Source organism: Emydura macquarii, unplaced genomic scaffold (genome assembly GCF_026122565.2).
Source record: "Emydura macquarii macquarii isolate MOO-44397 ecotype Brisbane River unplaced genomic scaffold, CSIRO-AGI_Emac_v2 contig_2676, whole genome shotgun sequence".
In the NCBI taxonomy this organism is placed as follows: Eukaryota; Metazoa; Chordata; order Testudines; family Chelidae; genus Emydura; species Emydura macquarii.
Genome location: NW_027132813.1, coordinates 9,665,456 through 9,680,643, shown reverse-complemented (window position 1 = coordinate 9,680,643; position 15,188 = coordinate 9,665,456). Strand labels below are relative to the sequence as shown.

Genomic DNA, 15,188 nt, shown 5'->3' with positions numbered 1-15,188 from the left:
ACCCTTCCTCCATTAACTTTTAGTTGATCAAAACAAGTGTAACCTCTATAAAGAACAAATGCAGTAAGGAATCCAGCTGTGCTCGGCGCCCAGAATGAATTCTGATTTCCCTTGCTGGTTGTAAAGACTGTTTCTTGCTCACCTGCTGAACATCATTAAGGATGGAGTAAGCGCTCTGGATCTGCCTCTTGCTCAGCTTTCCCAGTGGCATTTTCTGGAGGTCAATCTGACAAGGAGATTTGTTGAAGCAATTAAAACAGGATTCCATTACAATGAGCCCTCCACAGTTCCTCTTCTCTGGCTACCAGAAAGATCCAAGTCTCCAGACAGAATACATCACATAAAGAATAAAAACATTTATCTGCATGTGTTGGAGAATAAACAGAGCAGTGTAGCCAGAATATGGACAAGTTCTCTCTCAAAGAGGAAAAATTATATCTGTTAACTGAAGACGGTGGGCAGTACTTGGGCTGACCAAAATAAGTGTTTCACTGTAAGCCTTAATATTTACCTAATGCCATAAGCATTCATGACCCTTTACAGATAACTACACAAGGTCAGCTGCTGGAGAAGCTAACAAAGGGCGGTTTGAATAGAATAAAATATCCTTCAGAAGATCACATAACGTGCCTAGTATTTTCACTCCAAGCATGCTCCAGTTTCAGAATTTTAGCTTGGCACCCCTCATCTGCAGAGCAAAGCATTAGGAAGTTGTATTCTGTGCTTTGCATACAGAGTGCCCCATCAAGGTGCATGTTCACTAAAAATGTCATCTCAAGTTACAAGTTATGCCTACATTTTCCACATTTTATTTACTGATTTATTTTAGAAATAGATGTTGCCAGGCACTCCCATCTATGTCACTCTCCCTACTTTTTGGGCAAATTAATAAATCCCCAGATCTTAATTCTTCTAGTGGCTTAACGCTCAAGACCTTCCCAGCTCGGTCTCTGGCCTGGCAGAATAGTTTTAGATGGAGCATTTTTTGAGCAGCTAGAGCTTTCGAGTTTTAGTTTAAAACTAGAACTTCTCATGCACCAGCTTTGTAATGAAGGAGCTCTGAATGCAGCAGCATTTAACAAAGCTCCACTTCAATGGAATATTTTACAAGGGATTATAAATAGGCCCAGTGGACATTAGCAGCCCTCAACAAACACTTCTCAGCTTGTAAGGTCTGTTTGTGTACTATTTGTGTACTTTACGCACTGACAGGATCCAGGTGCAAAACTCTCATACCAGACAGGAAAATTGTAGAAAAGCTGGTTCCAAACAGGAATCAATGGCAGAACCCCCTGGGAAACTCCACAAATCATTTACTGTTTGGATAAACTCTATTTTATGCATTGAAGTTAAGCTAAAATCCCAGCTACATGCACATCCCTTCTGCAAAGCAGCCTGAGAAGCTCTTCTGAACCAGCGAGCACCGCCACCAAAGCACTGAAGTAATTTGCATGGCAATTCGCACCTTGTATCCTGCTACAGAGATTTGCTTCCCACTCCTGCTGCATCTACAACATTATGAAATCCAGCTATAAAGAAAAACCAAGCTGGACTGAGAGACAGAAGTGTCAGCCTCAGATGTGACAGAATGCTATTTATGATATCTTGGGGACACTCATGTAAAGGCTATATGCACTTTCAGGAGAAAAAAGACAAAGAGGAGTGTAGTCAAAGCATTCTCAGTGATGACGACTTAGCCTAGCGCTAGACCGAACAAAAAATTTATTAGACTGTTACATAGCTTCCCAAGAGACCAGATCTAGGCTGAAGTGCTGGAAGCCCCTTCTTCGAGTCACTTAAAACTATCACCACCAGAGTGGAATGGACTAGATGCCCCAATATAACTTCCATCTCAATTGCTATATAGGAAGCAAAAGTAGCATACTAGACATAAAACTCTGATTTTAAACTGCAAAGCAACATGGGTCTGATCTGTCTAGCTTTGGATAAAACAGCACATAGATAGATCATGAAGGATCAATTTGTGATCAGTAAGTATTATAGTCATTTTCCTGCTGCCAAACGCATTAGTTATATTGTCAGAATCACCTCCAGTGCAATCACATGCACCAGGTGTGGTATGACGACAAAGCCACAAGCTGCATACCCATGGAGTACCATCAGAAAATCAGCTACTACACCAACGCTTTGCAAATGGGTAATGTAGTACTTTGCCCCAGTGCTTGATGTCAGGGTCTCTATCCAGGAATGAGAACAGGCAGTACCAGGATAGTGGTTCTAGTCCACTTAGGTGTTTACTACATGGCAACAGTGTGGAGAATTGTAAGACAACTGGTATAGGGTTAAGTGAGGGGAAGTCTTTACAGAATAAATTAGAAAGCTGAAGAGTCTTCAGGTCACCCACATCAGATACAAGCAAAGGTGTCCTCTTTACCCCATGGAAATAGTCCTTTACATCACAGTAAGTCTACTTGGAAAAAGCCTGTGTCTGCCACAGCTATCCACACACATTAGGAGTGCCTGGATACAGTGCAGTAAATAAAGCACATGAAATGAGGCTGATGAAAGGACCTACTAAACCCCTCGGGGACACTGCTTGCAGTTTTTTTGCTTCCTAGCAGAGACAAATATTCTTCCCTCACTGGGAAGAACTGCTGCTCCAGTGCATGGAATAATACTGAAGACAGAATTTAATGGGAAGAGCACATCTCCATTCAAACTCTAGGGGTCACACAGAGTCTCAGATGGCATAAATTAGCACAGATTCAATGGAGTTAATTTTCTCCAGATGATCTGGACAGTATGGGAAAAAGAATTATTGGCATTTATTTTAGAGGTTTTAATCCAAAATGTTTGCTTTCAAGAGTCACAGAATATACAGGAAAATCTCATTTATCACAGATGCTTCACAATGTGCTTGCCCATTAAAAGGAGTTCAGGTATATAGGGTTTCACTGCACCTGACAATCTGAAGTGTAGCTGTAGAAGGGGTGGTGTGTAAACTAATGTGTATGTCACAGACAACAAGCAACGTCTCTTTCAATATGCAATTTTATGCTAGGTAAATTAAACTTTCTTTATACGCAGAGCAAAGAAAGCCAAAAAGAAAAGTTGTTTAATGTCAGAGATGCCCCAGTTCACCCATAGCATTACAAATGGATTTGGAGACTGCAGATGAAAGTTAGCATAGACGTTTATATGGATGGAGTGAGGCAGGCACTACCAGATCATTCTTAGCCCCACTTGTTTGAATTCATAGCTGTATGTTATACTAAAGATATGGGAAGAAAGGTGGATTCACAATGCTTTTGTTCTCAACTAAAAGAGTGGTGAACCACTGAAAAACATTAAGTTAAGATGAGGAAATAGGCTTTATCAAAACATCACTTTACTACATGTACCAGCTCTTTGTGCACCTCCAGAGCCTCAGCTAAATTTAATAGCAATAGCTTTACTAGTGTCCGTGCTTCAGAGACAGAAGACTGTCTCTTGCTTCACATATCGGTGGCCATCTGCATTAAGATTCCAAAACCTCCACCAATGGTGATGATGATGTGCATAACACCGAGGAACACCTAATGATTTTCCTGATCCCAGGTTGAGCTTACAGGACCAGCAGACAGAAAAGTCTCCTTTAGATTTACAAGATGAGAACTTTTGATACAGACGTCATTAATGAAAAATACAGGATGTGCCAAGATGTCATTTATTTAGTTATTGAATCATAGGACTGGAAGGGACCTCAAAAGGATTCTAGTCCAGTTTCCTGCACTCAAGGTAGGACTAAATATTATCTAGACCATCCCTGACAGGTGACCATCATTGGAGATTTTTAAGAGCAGCTTAGATAGATTCCACAACCTCACTTGGAAATTTATTCCAGTGCTTAACCACTCTGACAGGAAATTTTTCCTAATGTCCAACCTAAACCGCCCTTACTGCAATTTAAGACCATTTTCTCTTGTCCTCTCCTCTGATGTTAAAGAGAACAATTTTTTCTCCCTCCTCCTTATAAAAACCTTTTAGGTACTTGAAAACTGTTCTTATGTCCCTCCTCAGTCTTCTCTTCTCCAGACTAAACAAACCTAATTTTTTTCAATCTTCCCTCATAGGTCATGTTTTCTAGACCTTGAATCATTTTTGTTGCTCTTCTCTGGACTTTCTCAAATTTGTTCTCATCTTTCCTGAAATGTGGCATCCAAAACTAGACACAATATTTCAGCTGAGGCCTAATCAGCATGGAGCAGGGCGGAAGAATTACCCTTCGTGTCTTGTTTACAACACTCCTGCTAATACATCCCAGAATGATGTTTGCTCTTTTTGCAATAGTGTGACACTACTGACTCATATTTAGCTTGTGATCCAATATGACCCCCAGATCCCTTTCCACAGTACTCCTTCCTAGGCAGTCATTTCCCATTTTGTGTGTGTGCAACTGATTGTTCCTTCTTAAGTGGAGAACTTTGCAATTGTCCTCACTGAATTTCATCCTATTTACTTCAGACCATTTCTCCAGTTTGTCCAGATCATTTTGAATTTTAATCCTATCCTCCAAAGCACTTGCAACCCTTCCCAGCTTGGTACCATCCAAAAACTTTATAAAAGTACTGTCCAAGCCATTATCTAAATCATTGATGAAGATATTGAACAGAACTGGACCTAGAACTGATCCCTACAGGACCCCACTTGATATGCCTTTCCAGCTTGATTGTGAACCACTGATAAGTACTCTATGAGAATAGTTTTCCAACCAGTTATGCCACCACCTTATAGTAGCTCCATCTAAGTTGCATTTCCCTAGTAAATGGTAAAACAAAATTGTAAATGACACTTCAAACTAATGATAACAGCTGGTGAGAGCCCCCCCTCCATCGCCTGTTTGGATGACCTGATTAAATGCCCTCCAGAGTCAATGAATGATTCCCCTTGATGGTGCTGGATCCAATTCACAGTGTGAATGGCTTGCCAGTATAACTATGGTGTCTAGTGGGAAGAAGTGACTAGGAACAAGTAACATTAAATACATGTACAAGTACCTCAAATTCCACCATGGCTTTCTTCATGCTCTCCACATCAAAGATCATTTTAATAAGGTCCTGAACTTGCTTAGGAAGCTTCGACTTGGTCCCAGCACTCACTGTCAGTTTTCTCACAGCTTCTTCATCCTAGAAAGAGTAAGTATGAACATACTGAGGGATAAGGGAAATGCACAGGTTGTCTTGGTAACAACTCCACGCCAAGTTAGAGAGGACACGCTGTTGCACACAAGATTGAATTTTGTGGGAAATGTGGGGTATTGCTTTGACAATATAAAGCAATGGGATATTAAGTCTATTACAAAAATTGAATAATCACTAACTTGACGTAAGTGATTTCAAGAGGTGCTCTGCAAAAATGCAAGTTACATTTAATGGTACAGATTTTTCATCTTCATACTTGCATTACAGCTTCACCCAAAGCAATATTAAAGTAGCTTTTTTTTTTCTTTTTAAACCACACTGCATGTATGTAGATCTTAAGGACATAAGAATGGTCATACTGGATCAGACCAATGGTCCATCTAGCCCAGTATCCTGTCTTCCAACAGAGGCCAATGCCAGGTGCCTCAAAGGGAATGAACAGAACAGGCAATTATCAAGTGATTCATCCTGTTGCCCATTGGTCTGAACCAGGGATCTTTTGTTTGAACTTCATAGCCTGTAAAGTCAGCTACTTTAAAAATATATTAATCATTTTCAATACATTTCTACTGTAAATTTCTCTATTCATGAAACAGTACAGAAGTCTTCTATTGACCACAATACTATTTTATGCTCTCATGGATATAAATCAAAGGTGCTGTAGCCTGATCAATAAAGCATGTGCTTTGTACTTCAAAACAGGTGTTCAGTGTGTGTTGAGGTTGTAATTTTATTAACATTAATGCAGATCACTTCACTAAAGCTACATATTTTTATATTCAAAATATTTCAGGGGACATCCAACAATTTGACCATATGAATATGTGACAGCTAGAAAAAATGTTTTTTGGTTACGGCTATGTTCAACAACTGTAGGTTTAAAAAACGCTCAGAAGTATGATTAAGTTGAGGATATCCCTTTAAGTAAACCCACAGAAGTTCTCATGGGCCAGAAGAGAGAGAATTCTTGTTTTACTATTTAAACAGCTGACTTTTTTCTGCAGTGACTGATTTCTCTCTTTGGATCTGTTCATTATGTGCATCTGACAGAACTCTGAGGAACAGTCAGTTTGCAGATTTCCCATGTTTGGGAGGAGCACTCTCACTGCAATAGGGGAGAGAAGTACTTTTTTAAAAATAGGAAAATATGACTAATGTAAAACTGGCATGGAACTCCAGGACAGGGGTAGTGCATGAAACGACTTTTGATTTATTTTAAATTACTACTTTTCAAATTGGTGTCCTTTTCACTTCCCCAACTGAGAGATCCCAATAATGGACACACAACTCAAAGGCATCTGCGCTAACTTTAGTTTTAGTACTTTTCTAACATGGCTAGTTATCCATTTAAATGCACTATTGTTTGCATCTGAACTATGTGATAAAGCCACTTGGGGCAGGCATGGCATCATCTTACCGTTTGTATAGCAATGAGTACAGTTTAGCATACTGCATCATGCAAAATATTCAGATTCCTGCACCGTATCCTTTTATTGAACAAATCAAATAAGATAGTGTAGGATAAACATTTTCCTTTGTGTAAGAAAGGATTCTCTTCCCAGCACAGGAACATTAGAGAGTTACCTGTCCATAGTCTATTTCCAGAGGGTAGAATTTTTTGGGATATTTAGTGAAGTTCTTGGAATGCCAGGAGTTGCCCGTTTTCTCTTCATACAAATTCAAGAAGTGCTCAATGGCATCATCTTTAGACGGCATCTGCTCCAGTTTGTTACTCCCAATCACAGTGCCAACACGACCCCAAGATCTGAAAACCCAGTACCTAGAAGCAAACAAAACAAGGAAAGCGGATACAGGTAAGATCTCTTCTCTAGATCTCAGTTCTAAATGAATCTGATCCTGCAATAAAGACTGTGTGGACATAAGCATAGTATCAGATTCATCCACCTGCAGATCATTAAATGGAAGGCTCTCTAGTTTTGGAATGACGACACATACATAATGGGCCACGTTTTTAAACATCAGTGCCCACAGCTACTAGTACAGCTACCACAAGCAGCTGCCACAGAACGGTGTGCGCACTGTTTAGGCATCAATATTAAATTTGGTATGTGAACATAGTGCTGAAGGCCACTAAATTAACAGCTTTAGAGGCAAAAGTGAGGGCAGCAGCAAACATTTCTTGTTACTGCCCCATCATCATGCTTCAACTCTGACCTGAAGGGACCTTCTCCAAGGCCAGCTCTAATGCAGTTTTTTGTACTGAATTCACTATTTCAGTTAGGGGGGTGATGTTTTACTGAAATAATCAAAGGCATACACAGTTATAACATTACAAAAGCCTTTATACCAGTATAAGTCTCCTCACTAGGATGGTTGCACTGCTTTAGCTATACTGGTATAGTTAAAGCAGGGTCATTTCTATGCACAGACAAGCCCAACGGCAGAGAGCCAGGCAACCCTTTGCAATCTCAGGAGACTGCCTTACAAAGGTGCTAACTGGTGTCAGCTGTGGCTAGCACATGGACACTTGACCTGTGGGACTAAAACCAACCTTGCTTCATCATGCATGCCCAACAACAGCACCCAAACTGTACAACATCTTTAGGTCACTACCAACATGAACCTTTCCTCTCTAGTCTGCCAGTTCAGCTCTATAGTTCATCACTAGTCCCCTGTTCCATCCAGTCCTTCCTCCTACACATCAGAAAACCTTTAACATTTATACATTAGTCTGGTTGCTTTGCTTGTATGTTGCATCCCTTTCTCCCCACCCTTTATTCATCTGTTGTTTTACATCATATGTCTCTGAGAAAGGGACCATCTTCTATTTTGCAAGCAACTAACATGTTCGGGCTCTACTACGAGCTAAATAAGACAATACTACGGAGTAATATTAACTGAGATTTCAATGTTGTTGTTTTTTTGTTATCTATGCCCAACTTTATATCACACTCAGAAACATTGGAGCATGTCTACAAATTTCAGATTTTACTGCTAATTACAGCTTCAACTCTGGTGACTGCACAGACAAAGGACCCCACATGTCTGACACACAAGGAGAAACAAGGCAATTTATTAGTCAAAGTAGCAACCCAGAATGGAGAGAGAGAGAGAGAGTGGAAAGCCCACAATTCCCACTTGTGTGGCTGCCCAATGTCATCTTTTATGGTGCTGCAACTCTACTGCTTATATCCAGTCACTGCTGTGGCTAATTTTTGCTTTGTGTAATGCAGAAACTGAACAGAAAAATGCAAATTTCAATTTGCTATGGTCATACATTCTGAAAATAGACACTACGAAACACTTGTTAAACATGCACACCTTTAAACTTTTCACTAACTAGGCAAGATGCCAAATCCTAGTCTAAATTTAAAGAGAGAGAAACTGTCAAAATACAGTCATTTACAAGTCCAGCTGTGCTACTAGTACCATCTCAAAAAGAGTTTTTGCATCATTTATAGAGATATGATTAATCTGTTTTTCTGATTGGTCAGCAATGAATATCAGCTCTGAAATTTCATCACATTCCAATCACAAATTCAGATCTGGGAACTAGTAACAAGAGTCAAAAGAGAGAGCAATTTAAAGTACAAGTCATCCACAGCTGAAAGAGGCTGCTTATCTGCAGTCATTAGTTTACCTTGGTTATTGTGCATTCTCTCTGCTCCTGGAGAATTAATTTGCCCCAAGATCTGCTTGACTGCATCTTCTTCAATAGTATAGCATGTGCATAATTCTGATATATGCTTGGCTGAGACTGGGCAGCTCTTCTAAATACATGATGCTTCCTGGCCCTTTTCAATACACCTTGTCGCCAAGCCTCAGGGTACTGATTTCTACATGCTTACACAGATGTGGAGCAGCCTGAAACCGAGCTGGCCTCCAGAGGCTTCACAGTCAGCTCACACTGAACAGAAGTTAGAGGAAAAATGCAACCTACACTTCTCTTCATACCGTGTCCCAAAATTAAAATGGGCACACTCGTGCCAAATCCTGCCTTGCTGCTCTTGAATGCTGAGACTATAATGTCCCAGGATATTACCGTTTTGGTGGTACGTAATTCAATTAACCCTAATTCTATATGTAAAAAACCCCCACCCAACTGCTCAACCAGGGAAATTTTCACTACCAGTAGAATTAAGTACAAAGCAGACATACTCAGGTGCTTATCAATTCCTAATTTCCATTTCACCCTTCACGTTTCTTTTTCATTTCACACTATTCAGCAAAAATGAAACCAGACAGGTCAGTTTCACTTCCAGGTTCTCATGTACTAATGCAGTTCTGCTGGGTTTGAGTTTCCAGCACTACAGAGGAACTTTTCCACACAGAACAAAACAAACATCACAGAAATTTTTTTAAAACTTTTCTATTTATATTTGTTTAAAAAAAAACAAACAAAAAACAATACTTAACGTAAAAAAAAACCCACATTTTCATGGGAAATTAAACTCACCTGATCTCTCTGTCATCCTCCAGTAGCTGCAGTTTGTAATAGGAATTGGTTCCTCTGACAATATCTACAAGACCAAGGGTGGCACTGAAGATTTTACCGCTTTTTTCAAAGACATGAGCAAAGTCCTCCAAACCTATGAAGAGAGGTAGTGAATTAGAGCCAGGGTGAGACAGTCATATCTCCTTTGTTTATTCAGGCTAATTTTGGATACGCACACTTAACCAAGTGATACTAAGACACAAGTGGGCACACAGCATGGAGACAATGGAAATGCCATTGTTATCGCTCTGCATATGCAGGATGGTCACTTGCATTTAACATTTCACCAAGCAAATATTCCTTCTATAGCACAGGCAGCCCAAAAGGTGTTGAGAATCCACAACTCCTAGGTTCCTCAAAGGGAACCAAAAAGCACTCATGTCTCAGGTTCGGGCTATCCTGGTTCTTTTGCAGAGGACAATTTAAAGCATAATAGTAGGTGCCACAAGTCTCCACGGTGAAAGTTACTTGATGGGCCATTATCAGGATTTGGCCTTTTGACAGGCCATTTCAACAAGTGTAAATAAAAACCTGGGGTGGCCAACTACAGGGGGCAGGGAGTTTTAGGGTTGTTTCTAGAGGAACTCTTACACTGCAGCTTTACATGCTAGTACCAGTTACCTAAAAGCTACCCAAAGGGCATCTTCTACCTGGCTCAAGATGGACTGTGCCTCTGTATTCAAGGTAAGGGCAGCTGCTCCATCAGACAAGTTAAGTGTGCCCCTGAGGCTCATCATAAATTGACCTAGTGAGGGCTACAATAGGCAGCTCTGGCTTTAGACTTGAATGTCATTCATTATTTTGATATCTATAACGTGAAAACAAACCCGACTCAGCAAGAGACCAGCGAGAAGCTAGGAATTTTATAAAAATGCAGCCTGAGTGTCTCGGCAGAAAACGTTGCCATTTCCCAAAAATCACATTCCGAAACCAAACTCCAAAATGGAGCATGAGTTCAAAGTGATAACAGACTCTGGCTAGGATTTCTGCACTCACCTGAATCAGGATCCACCGCTGCTCCTCCTTTAACAGTTAACTTCATTTTCTTTTCAGATTTGCTGGTTCCTGAAGAAAGATGGGAAGACTTTAGTTTTTTAATCTGATGAAACAGGCTTGTCTGAAGAACTGTCCTTGAATCAATGCTCACATTCTTTAAAAGCACTAGTGGAGTTTTCATCCTACCTAGATTCACACTAACAGGTTTCACCTGTATAAAAAACTCTGCTCTTGTAAAGCAATGTTAGAAAGCCATTGCAGTTTGGCTTCCAGCTACACTGCACCCTACATTATCTAACTCGAGGACTCTCAGTCTACGGAGGTGACACCTGTCACTCCCCCCCAACGAAACAGGTGGCATGTGTTAGTTATCCTGCTAGATTTTGGTGAGAGTTGCCTTCATAAAATAAAACCTGGACAATTGTTTAAATTATCACATGAACAATACATTCAGATTCTACCACTGTGGACCAGGCTATTAATGCAATATACAACATGTGGCAGAAAAAAAACAGTTATTAATCTTTTGTAACTGTTGTTCTTAGAGATGCGTTGCTCATGTCCATTCCATGCTAGGTGTGTGTGTGCCCTTGTGCATGGCTGTCGGAGATTTTTTGCCTTAATGTATCCGTAGGGTCGGCTCGGACGCCCTCTGGAGCCCCACACTCATGCAGCGGCATATGAGGTGCCACCAGCTCTGCGCCCCCTCAGTTCCTTCTTGCCATCAACTTCAACAGTGGGGATGGAGGATGGGTCATGGAATGGACCTGAGCAACACATCTCAAAGAACAACAGTTACAAAAGGTTAGTAACCGTTTTTCCCCTTTGAGTGCTTGCTCATGTTAATTCCATGTTAAGTGACTCACAAGCAGCATCCCTGGAGGTGGACTTGGAGCTTATGGATGTGCCGCTTGCAATACTGACCCACCAACACTGGTGTCGTCCCGGGCCTACTGGATGATAGCGTAATGGGACGCGAAGGTATGAACTGAAGACTATGCAGCAGCTCTGCAGATGTCTTGGATCGGCACCTGCACCAGAAAGGCCACTGAAAACACTTGTGCCCTGGTTGAGCGAGCTATTGCAATCTCTGGCGGAGGCACTTTTCCTTGTTCATAACAGAACTTGATGCAGGTATTTATCCACGAGGATCTCCTCTGGGAGGAAACCAGCAGAACTGTCATACTTTTTGCCACTGCAACAAAGATCTGCATTGCCCTTCAGAAACGTTTAATCCTTTCGATGTAGAAGGCCAAGGCCCATCTAACATCTAGGGTGTGAAACCTATGCTCCTCACTGGATCTGTGCGGTTTTGGGAGGAACACAGCAGGAATATATTCTGGTTGTTGAGGAACTGTGACACCACCTTTGGTAAGAAGATTGGGCAGGGTCGCAGCTGGACTGTCTTTATAAAACACTGTGTAAGGCGGTTCCGACATGAGAGCTCTGATCTTGGAAACCCTTTATGCGGAGGTGATCGCCACCAGGAAGGAAGCCTTCTAAGAGAGGAGTAGCAGAGAGCAGAACACTAATGGCTCCAAGGGGGGGACCCATGAACCTTGAAAAGACTAGATTCAGGTCTCAGGAAGGAATGGGATCTCTGACTTGTGGGTAAAGTCTCTCCAGGCCTTTTAAGAACCTGATCATCATGTCACAGGAGAAAACTGATCTACCCTAGACCAGCATATGGAAGGCTGAAATAGCCGCCAGGGGAACCTTAAGGGACGAAAGGGCTAGGCCTTGATGCTTGAGATATAACAGGTTGTCCAATATGGACTGTATTGAATTTCAGTGAGGAGAAAGGTTCCAGTCCAAGGCCCAACAGGAAAACTTCTTCCACTTGGCCAGGTATATTGTTCTGGTAGAAGGCTTTCTGCTGCCCATGAGAACCTGCTGAACTTGCACTGAGCAAGCCTGTTCCTCTGCAGTCAGTCATGCAGGCCCACCCCTTCAAGGGGAATGCCCTATTTTCAGATCAGATGGATACCAGGCTTCACAGCCTGAGAGACTCCAAAGCCATTTTACAATCCCTTGGCTTGTATACAGCACAGGGGTCTAGGAGACAGTTCTGGCTGACACAGCCCCCACCTAGATAATCGGGTCAGCCATGGCAAGGAACCTATATGAGAAGGGACAAAGATAACGGGTTTAAGCACTGCTGTCCCACTTATTTGTTCTCTGCTGCCCAGTCGGGCACTGTGCACCATCAGGGTTGTCAGTGGCAGGAGTTTTGAGGGTGCGCCCAAGAATGGCATCGCAGTCTGGCCTCAGGATCCAACCCCCCCATTTATTTTTGAACCGGCTGTTCCCCTTCCTTTCTGCATGGGCCCAGACTGTATTGGACCGTTGGGGCCTCAACTCCATTATCATATGGTTACACCTTGCAGTTTTCTTCAGTATGCTCCTCCTACCCTTCCTTCCCCTCCCTCTTTATGGACCCTTCTCACAAGCAACTTCTCATTCAGGAGATGGAAACCCTCCTACAGGTAGGGGTTGTGGAGGAAGTTCTTCAAGACGTGAGAGGGAAAGGGTCTTACTCCTGATGCTTTCTTATACTGAAGGCCAAAAGAGGCCTCAGACCTGTCCTGGACCTGCGTCGTTGTCTCACCACTATCTCAAGAAGTTAAAGTTCCGCACGGTCTCCCTGGCCTACTTCATTCCTTCCCTGAATCCAGGGGACTGGTATGCCTCCCTTGACTTAAAGGACTCGTATTTCCATTTTCCAAAGCCACAAGAGATTCCTCCAGTTTGTGGTTGGCCAACAACACTACCAATTCATGATGTTGCCCTTCGGCCTCTCTTCCACTTACTTGAGGTGTTGAGGGGTGCAAATTGACCCATACCTTGACAACTTGCTCATCAAGGGCAAGTTGCAATCTCAGGTCCAGCAGAGCCTCAGTCTACTGAGATCCACCTGTCAAAATCTGGGTCTGCTCGTGAATGAGCGCAAAAAATCAACTATGTCCTCTGTTCATAGGGGCGATTCTCGACTCCACACAGGTCAAGGCCTTTCTTCCGGAATCTCAGTTCCAGGTCATGTCGGGTCCCTGTCTCAGACTGCTGGAACACATGGCACGTACGTGATCCAGCATGCTTGTCTATGTCTCTGATCCCTACGGTCATGGTTAGCATCAGTCTACACTCTCAGCAGACACAGTCTGGACCTTATGGTCACCGTACCACTGCATGTCCATCATCCCTAACTTGGTGGACGAACTCTCATTCTGTGTTACAGGAAGTGCCCTTCAAAAGGCTTTCTCCCTAAGTAACGCTGGTCTCTGATGCTTCGGGGTTGGGGTGGGGAGCCAACTTCAATGACTTCAGCACACAGGGACTCTGGACGCAGGAGAATCACTCCCTCCACATAAAAGTCAGAGAGCTCAAGGCGGTATGCCTGGCTTGTCAGGTGTTTCTGATGGACAATACCACAGCAATGTTTTACATCAACAAGCAAGGCGGTGCTTGGTCATCACCCCTGTGCCAAGAGGCTATCCATTTACAGGACTTCTGCATGCAGAACGCTATCCACATTGTAACTTCACATCTCCTGGGCACCAGGAATGTCTTAGCGCACCTCCTCAGCAGGTCCTTTTCATTTCAATACAAATGGTCACTCCACCAGAGGTTGTCAGCATGATTTTCCAAAGGTGGTGCACTCCCCAAGTGTCCAGACAGAGCAGAAAGTGCTACCAATTCTGCTCCATCCATGGGCTCACCAGAGGCTCTCTGTCTGATGCCTTCCTGCTTTCCTGGGTGGGGACATTGCTCTACACCTTCCCACTGGTACCACTGGCGTGAAGGGTCCTACTGAAGATCAAGCAGGACAGGGCGAACGTGATACTGATAGCCCTGGTGTGGCTGCGACAGGCCTGGTTTGGCACCCTGCTGGAACTCTCAACAGCAACCCAGAGACAATCCCCAAGGATTGCAGCCAGGAACACTGCCGCATGGATACCGCCGAAGCCATTGACCTGGCAGTGGAATGAGCAGCATCCAGCACCCTTTGGAGGGAGGCTCTAGCCACTGTCTTGCCTTCCTCCAATATGGACACAAACTCCTGCCTGGTGCCCTGTGGCAGGGAGTCCTTGAATTTGGCTATGGAGTCCTAAATGATATAATTGTATCTTCCCAGCAATGCCTGCTGGCTGGGAATTCTGAGCTGAAGACTGGCTGTGGAATAAATCTTTCTTCCAAAGTAGTCCAGCTTCTTTGCGTCTTTGTTCTTAGGCAACAAACTTGCCTGTCCCTGCCTGTCCCACTCGTTCGTCTCAGCCACCACCAGGAATCCGGGAGCTGGGTGGGAGAACAGGTATTCATATCCCTTGGCTGTAACGTAATATTTTTTCTCGGCCCGTTTGGATATTGGTGGCAGGGAGGATGGGGTCTGCCAAAGGGCTTTAACAACCTTCAGCACACCCCTTTGTGCAGCAACAATGCGACATTGGCTAGTGCCACAGACACCAGGATGTCAAAGAAGCAGTCTGTAGGCTCTGAGAGCTCCTCAGCCTCCTAGCCCAAGCTGGACGTGATCCTTTAAAGTTCTTGGTGGGCCTGAAAATCATCTAGCTGTATTGAGGGAGCAAGACTGGCCACTG

At 43.0% G+C, this 15,188-nt stretch overlaps 1 protein-coding gene across 2 annotated transcripts in view; it reads right to left on the bottom strand.

Moving 5' to 3' along the window:
• The window catches only part of PARP1 (poly(ADP-ribose) polymerase 1), a 72,589-nt gene that overhangs the window by 19,118 nt on the left and 38,283 nt on the right, over window positions 1-15,188 (bottom strand). For both annotated transcript variants that reach the window (XM_067564844.1, XM_067564845.1), the window contains 5 exons: window positions 10,594-10,662; window positions 9,559-9,691; window positions 6,726-6,921; window positions 4,998-5,126; window positions 143-226 (listed from right to left, as the gene is read on the bottom strand). In XM_067564844.1, coding sequence (XP_067420945.1) covers window positions 143-226; window positions 4,998-5,126; window positions 6,726-6,921; window positions 9,559-9,691; window positions 10,594-10,662 — 611 coding nt within the window. The remainder of the gene's footprint in view (window positions 1-142; window positions 227-4,997; window positions 5,127-6,725; window positions 6,922-9,558; window positions 9,692-10,593; window positions 10,663-15,188) is intronic.